The following is a 7,888-nucleotide window of genomic DNA, read 5'->3' on the forward strand; positions in this document are numbered from 1 at the left end:
CCAAAGCCCACCCCCCAGTGACACACTTCCTCCAGCAAGGCCACACCACCTAATGCCACTCCCTAAACCTTCAATTATATGAGCCTATGGGGGCCATTCTCATTCCAACCACCACAGTTATTACTTCCACAATAAATGCATTTCTGTTGTGAGAAGCTGGGAGCCGGATGAAGGGTGGGGGCAATTCTAGAGTCCTAAAGAAACAATGGGGTTATTGTGTAAAAGTCCTGTGGTTTAAAATGTTTACTTCTGTTTGTCTCCAGCACCCAAAATATCCTTACACCAAATTAAATCATTATATAAATGGTTTCTCACTTTTGTTCACAATCTTCTAGCTAAACCAGGTATGGTGGCTCATGACTGTCATTACAGTTTCTGGGAAACTGAGGCACACAAGTTTAAGGCCATCTTGGGCTACATAGAGTAGCATATATAACTGTGCTACTAGCTGTGGAAATTAAAACAAACAGTAACTGACACTTTGTCTGGATATCACCAGTCCTTAGTGCATCCTCCTCTCCCAAACAAATCAAGACAATGTGAAGCTTTAAATCCAGCTGTGGTATCTCTTCTTGTTTTTAGACTTTATTTTGAAGACTTCTTTTTGATGTATAGAAGTGTTTTGCCTTTATGTATACCAGTGTGTATACCTGGTACCTGGAGGGCAGAAGAGCGTGTAAGATCCTATGGAACTGATGTCACAGTTGACATCTGCTACGTAGGTTCTGGGAACTGAACCCAAGTCCTCTGCAAGAGCAGTAAGTGCTCTTAACCATTTAGCCATCTCCAGTCCCTTGGTTTTTTTTTTGTGGTAGAATCTTATTATGTAGCCCAAACTGGCTTAGAACCTCCAAATGCTGGGATTACAAGCTGTACCATGCACAGCTTATTAGGTCATTACTGAAAATGATTTGCTAAAAAGAGATCTGGTGGTGCAATTAAACGACTGAGTTTAAACCTGAACATCTGGTTAGTTTTGTTGACTATGAACAGATTTGCCATTTCATCTATATGAAGTATAATACTAAGGACATCCACTGTCTTTTATTTTGTTCAAAAGTCAAATGAAATTTGAGTAGCCAAAATACATTTCAACATAAATATGTATGTATATTTGTAAACAAAACAATGAAACAGCACCAGGGACCTGTATAAAATTTCATCAGTTTTTATGCAAGCTGCTTAAGTAATAAGTCACATTTCATCTATTTTCAATGCACATGACTGAAGAAACTATTCCAACTGTTCAGCTACCCCGTGGACTTTTCCTTAGGTATTGCAGATACTCAAACCAGTACTGTCTTTATTTTGAATATCAACTTGAGCTGCAGATTAAGATGAAACACTTCACATAGAGTTGAAGAAGTGCTGCACTTTGTCCTCAAATTGGCATTGTGCTTCCTCAGACTCAGGCTGCCTTCAAAGAACTACCTTCCATCCCCAGGAGATAAGCTCTATCAAGACGGCTCATCAGCTAAATCACGCTGGTCAAAATACCTAGTAAGAAAAAGAATTCAGTGTATGCATTCATATCAAGTACAGTACTAGCTGTAGCAGCAAAAGCTCACACCTCTATAGTAAAGAGACTCGACTACAGCACGTCTACCCAATGGGAGAAAACCCATACACATGGGGGTTGGGGGATGCTGAGTTCCTGAGTAAAGCGGCCTGCGTTTGGATCCGGTCTCTACTATACACTACTCCTGTGATGTTCAGGAAGTAGGAAAGTCACTTTCCATCTTTCTGCCAGTTTCCTCATCTCTAATAAAATAAACAGCATAATTAATAGATCAAGAAACTAGATGAGCCAGGCAGTGGGGGTACACGCTTTTAATCCCAGGACTTGGGAGGCAGAAGCAGATGGGTCTCTCAGTTGGAGGCCAGCCTGGTCTATACAGCGAGTTCTATACAGCCAGAACTAGCTAGACAGAGAAACCCCGCCTCAAAAAACAAACAAAAAACTCAACCAAAAAAAAAAAAAACCTAGATGTTCAGTATGTATTTTCAGAACACATCTTGTTTGGGGAAGCGGGTGACTTGGGTTATGTAGATGAACATATTATGAGGCTTTAGGAAGGTGCTAGCAAAACCAAGAGAAAGCAAACAAACAAACAATAACAGCCACTCATCAATGAGCAAAAACATATCCAGGAAGAGACCTAAAATAAATGTGTGTCTTTTGTTTGGATTTAGAATATATTCTCAAATAAATTCAGGTGAAACCCTGATATAACGTACTAAATCAAACAAGGAATGGAGATGCAGCTTAGTTGGTAGACCCTTGCCTGACATGTAAAGGCACTGGGTTCTATACCCTGTACTGATAAAAAAAGAAAAGGAAAAATGAAACATACTAGATAAAAATATACAGCACCTGAAAATGAATGAAGCGTTAAGCTCGTTCTACCTCATACTGATAACAATCAGGAATCGGGTTAATTTACCTGCTAACTAAGCAGATCAGCAAATTCAAAGCAGGAACTCTTTCATCATCTTTACTACTCTGAAAAACAGAAAAAGTACAGGTTTTTCCCTCAAATATTTTCATAATAAATTTCCTTTTAAGATGAAAATGTGAACATTGTATTAGGTGACAGTCATCACCATATGGAATAAACAGTCAATACGATGGTGTTTGACTCGTGCCTTAGATATCAGAGATCAGGAGGCAGAAGCAGGGGGAGCTCGATGAATTTAAGGTCAGCCTTGTTCCCAGAATGGACAGACAGATGAAAACTGAAGTTAAGTATTTCCTGAACACACTAGAATACTTATTTATTTATTTATCTTTGAGGTAAGGTTTCACTGTTTACCCCCAGCTGGCCTGGAACTTCCTATGTAGACTGGACTGACCTAATATTCAGAGATCTGCCTGCTTTGCTTCCTGAGTACTAGGATTAAAGGCATGTGCCACTACACTTGGCCCATCTTTTATTTATAAAATTAAAAATATAAACATATTACTTTCCCTGTTCCCAAATTTCCTCCCTGCAATCATAACCATGTACCCCAATCTTGCTCTCTCAAAATTATGGCCTCTTTTTCTTATTTTTTTACACAAACACACACACAAGTATATATAATCTGCTTAGTTCATATACTGTTACTTATGCACACAATTTTTGGGCTGACCAGTTGGTGTTGGGGGGCCTCCAGCTATCAGTATTGCTTAGTTACTTATAAGCGGCCTCTTATTTTATTCTGAGGCTTAGGTTTCATGTAGCCTAGTGGGGCCTAAAATTCCGGTGTAGTCTCCAGGCTCTCCTTGATCCTCCTGCCTCCACCTCCCCAGTGCTGACAGGTTTGGGCTATCACACTTGAAATATGCAGTGCTGTGGCTAGATGAGCACTGGAATCAGTAGGTTATAGTCCCAATTAGTCCCAACTACAATCTCTCATTTTATTTTATTGTTTTTTTTTTTTTTTTTTTTGAGACAGGGTTTCTTTGTGTAAGTCCTGGCTGTCCTGGAATTCACTTTGTTCAAGGCTGGTCTTGAACTCAGAGATCGCCTGCCTCTGCATCCTGAATGCTGGGATTAAAGGCATTGTGTTACCACTGCCCAGCTTTATTTTATTTTTTAATTATGCTTCTATATAGTGTGTGTGTTTCCCAGGATATCAAACTCAGTTCATCAGCCCAAGATCATTATTTAAAGAAAGATGCTGTTCAGAAGGATTAATAATTAATGCTGCGGCAGTGGTAACACATGCCTTTAATCCCAGCACTTAGGAAGCAGAGGCAGGAGGATCTTTTGAGTTTGAGGCCAGTCTGGCCTACAGAATGAGTTCTAGGACAGCCAGGCCTACAGAGAGACCCTGTCTTGGAGTAAAAAAAAAATTAGTGCTGTTTTACAAGGGTCCTAGTTTTATGGGCACTACAACAGGAGTTGTTACAAAGTGAACATGAGGCAGGGATTGCTCTAAACACACTCCTGTTAGGTGACCCTCCCCAGTATATCATGGTGTAGTTGGAAGGTAGAACAGATGGGGCCTCTGAGCTTCCAAAACTGAACTAAAATCAATTTCTTTTCAGGCTGGGGAGAGTGCTTGCCCAGCATACTCAAGGTCCTGGATTCAACCCCTCCATACTTAATAAACAGCAGCTTCAGGTATTTTGCTATAGCAACACAGACTAAGAGAAAGATGGAAGTTATGAGCATCAGAACCAAAGTTCTGGGTTCTAGTCACTTCTGATCTTGTCTGTACCTTCAGACTTCACTGTACTTTGTTTTCATGTTCTTTTTTTGAGATGGGTCTTACTATGTAGTCACTCTGTAGACTAGGTTGGCCTTACAGAGATCCACTTGCTTCTGCCTCCTAAGTGCTAGGATTAAAGGTGCACACCACCATGTTTGGTCCCCCTCCCCCGCCCCCCCCATATAGCCCAGGCTGGAATTGAACTGCAATACTCCCCTTTCTACTGGCTAGATGCTAGGATAACAGTCTTGTGCTACCATATCTGGCTGTATGTTATTTAATCTACTATATTTGAGACTTTTTTGTTTTTAATGGCCTCTTTAATCTCAACTAATAACATATCCCACACTTTTCTATTTCATATATCACTGGTATCTTCTTTTCCACCATAGGCTTGAGTAGACAATTAGAATCTGAAATATACATTATAACTCACCACTAGGAGCCTGACTTCAGAGCATCTTCTTGCAAGCTGTCGAATTAGTGAATGAGCCTCAGGTAATAAAGGTTTTTCAAGACAAGCCAACAAAGCATAAAACCATCTTCCCTAAGTAAAAATTTAAGAAGTAATAAATAAGTAATGAAGCACCCATTTAACTTGTTTTTCTAAATGCCCAAGGCTGTTACCTGTTTACATGCTCTTACTAAATCAAGGGATGAACAAATCAAATGATATCTCTTCATATCTCCTGACCCTTCAAAATAGCTCCCGATTCCCAATGAATTCATTTCTGATATCTGTACTACAGTTTAGTCCCTCCCTCCCCCTTTTGAGACAGGTTCTCACTGGGAGCCCTGGTTGGCCTGGAATTCACAGAAATCTACTTGATTCTGCATCATGAATACTGGGATTAAAGGAGTGCATACCATGCCTTGTCCCAAGGCTCTTAATTATAAGCAAACATCTTTTTTGTCTTTTGAGACAGGATCTCATTATGTATCTCTGGCTGGCCTCTGGCTTAGAGAAATCTGCCTGCCTTTGCCTCTATAATGCTGTGATTAAAGGTGTGCACCACACCGGGGTACAAGCAAAACTCTTTATTTCTAGGTTTGGTGGGCCTGTAGTGCTAATCACTTGAGAGGTTGAGACAAGAGGATTATAAGTTCAAGGCCAGCCCGACCAACTTAATGAGACCGTGTCTTAAAATGAAATAGTAAAATGAGGGCTGACGGTACAGCTCATTGTAAAGCACTTGCCTAACATACATAAACCTGAGGTTCAATCATCAGTTTTAAATAAGACAAAATCTTAATTAAGATGTATATAAAAATGTGTTCCTCATACAGTAGTGCAAATCGTTTTAATATTAAAAAAAAACCTGTCTCCTGGATCCACACAAAGGAACAAACAAAATAGTAGTCTAGGTCCTCGTTGCTGAATGGGCAGGTCAGCAGCTGTGCCTCATGTCCCTACTGTCATGACGTCAGTCCTGCCTCGCCGAAGCCGGGAACAATGGAGAGAGGCAGCATGGCAGCGAGGACCCCGAGACTATGAGCCCAAATGGACTCCCCATTCCTTAAAAAACCACTAAGTTCTGGGGCTTCATGTAGCTATACTCTTGAAATGGTATTTCAATTATAAAATACAAAAGTAATAACAGTTTATACAGAAAAATCTCAAGAATATGAAGAAAATAAAAAGAAACATTATTTTCAGTCTTATTATGAAGAAAATTTCTGATTTTTGAAATGTTTAGAATTTAGGCTTCTTACAGTATATGATTAAAATTATCTGCAAGATAGGTATGATTCTAGGGAAAAAATCGGTATGAGTGACTTTAATATTTATTATCTCATGAAAAAATATGCTAAAGAATTGTTTTATGTTGAAACTGGGCCTACTTTGTAGCCCTTGCTGGCCTCAGATTTGCTATGTAGTCCAGGTAGGCCTTGAACTCACAAGTAATCTGCCCGCCTCTGCCTACCCAGTACTAGGATTTTAGGATGTGCAGTATACTACACCTGACTGAAGATTTAAAAGAATGACTCTCAGAGAAGACCACATCCAGGTTCCTGGTGTATCTTAATTTTCTTTAGAAATTTTTCTTTCTTTTAACTCCCATGCTTAAAACCTGTATTAAAATATCTTTAGGGGCTGGAGAGAGGGCTCAGCGGTTAAGAGCACCGGCTGCTCTTCCAAAGGTCCTGAGTTCAATTCCCAGCAACCACATGGTGGCTCACAACCATCTATAATGAGATCTGGTACCCTCTTCTGGCATGTGGGAAGAACACTGTATACATAATAAATAAATACATCTTTAAAATAAATGTTATTATTATTAAATTCTTACTTTATTAAATTCTTACTTTATTAAAAAAATGGCTTGAAAGAATGAAAAAGCCCCAAGTGAAGATCTAGTGCTGAAGTGTGAGCTCCACCTCTGATGGACTATGTGAGTGTGGAAAACTGACCTACCTGTGCTTTATTTTCCTTCCATGTAAAACGGGGCTGGCAGCTCGTACATTCTTAGAGTTAATGAAGAATTGTATCAAACGTTCTTAGAGGGGGCTGGAGAGGTGGCTCAGTGGCTAAGAGCACCGGCTGCTCTTCCAGAGGACCTGAGTTCAATTCCCAGCACCCACATGGTGGCTCACAACCACTTGTAATGAGATTTGTTGCCCTCTTCTGGCCTGCAGGGACACATGCAGGCAGAATACTGTATACATAATAAATAAGTAAATTTAAAAAAAAAAAATGTTCTTAGAATAACGCATGTAACGTAGTGTTTGCTACTATTGCTCGCACCTCTGTTGTATTTTTTCTTTCTGGTTTTTTAAGACAGTTTCTCTGTGTAGCCCTGGTTGGCCTGGAACTCCCTGTGTAGACCAGGCTGGTCTTAAACACAAAAATCTGTCTGCCTCTGCCTCCCTAGTGTTAGGATTAAAGGTGTACACCACCATTGCCTGGCTCCCCTTCTGTATTTTTGAGACAAGGGCTTATTCTGAAGCCTAGGCTGACTTATAATTCACTATGTAGCCAAGGCTGCCCTCAAACTCTTGTATCTGCCTCCCAAGTACTACAATTCACAGGTAGGTGACGTTGTATTCCCAGTCCCTATGACTTACTTAATGAGGAAAATATACTGACTTTTCTCATAAGGTCCTTATTTATAAGCAAGATTAGGATTTTATATTGCAGAACACATGAAAACATATATATGCATATACATATATATGTATAAATACTACAGTCATACTTCATATAAATAAACATAATTTTGCCTGCATAATAAAAAGAAAAAGATGCAATACTACCAATTCTGGAGTAAAATCTCTTTCTCCAAACCAATTACTCAGATATTCCAAGACACTAGTAACTGTTGCCTAAAAAAAAAAAAAGGAGGTGGGGTGAGGGTCAGAAACAGTGACATTAGAGATATAACACTGACACATTCAAAGAGTTCCATTAATTGTAGTTAAAAAAACAGCTGGAAGGGTTAAAATGGCTTTGTTCTTTAGGCTTCCAAAGAAAACCATGAGTAATGCTTATGGCTCACACCTAGCAATTGACTTTTTGTTTTGTTTCTTGAGACAGTGTCTCACTATGTGGCCCTGACCAGCCTGGATGCACAATGTAGAGCAGGTTGGCCTCAAACTTGTGGCCATCCTCCTGCCTCTGTCTCCCAAGTGCTACCATTTATAGTCATGAGTCAACATGCCTGACTAAAAAGTCTTTTAAGAGAAATAGTTT

At 39.7% G+C, this 7,888-nt stretch overlaps 1 protein-coding gene across 3 annotated transcripts in view; it reads right to left on the minus strand.

The window, feature by feature from the left end:
* Window positions 1-1,017: 1,017 nt before the first annotated feature.
* The window catches only part of Gemin2 (gem nuclear organelle associated protein 2), a 19,422-nt gene continuing 12,551 nt past the window's right edge, over window positions 1,018-7,888 (minus strand). For 2 of the 3 annotated variants that reach the window (XM_076550599.1, XM_006988946.4), the window contains exons 8-11: window positions 7,453-7,521; window positions 4,634-4,744; window positions 2,445-2,503; window positions 1,018-1,497 (exon numbers count right to left, since the gene is read on the minus strand). In XM_076550599.1, the coding sequence (XP_076406714.1) occupies window positions 1,458-1,497; window positions 2,445-2,503; window positions 4,634-4,744; window positions 7,453-7,521 (279 nt within the window). In that variant the 3' untranslated portion in view covers window positions 1,018-1,457. The remainder of the gene's footprint in view (window positions 1,498-2,444; window positions 2,504-4,633; window positions 4,745-7,452; window positions 7,522-7,888) is intronic. The other variant, XM_006988947.4, reaches the window with a different exon arrangement.

Source organism: Peromyscus maniculatus, chromosome 14, assembly GCF_049852395.1.
Source record: "Peromyscus maniculatus bairdii isolate BWxNUB_F1_BW_parent chromosome 14, HU_Pman_BW_mat_3.1, whole genome shotgun sequence".
NCBI classification, from domain to species: Eukaryota; Metazoa; Chordata; class Mammalia; order Rodentia; family Cricetidae; genus Peromyscus; species Peromyscus maniculatus.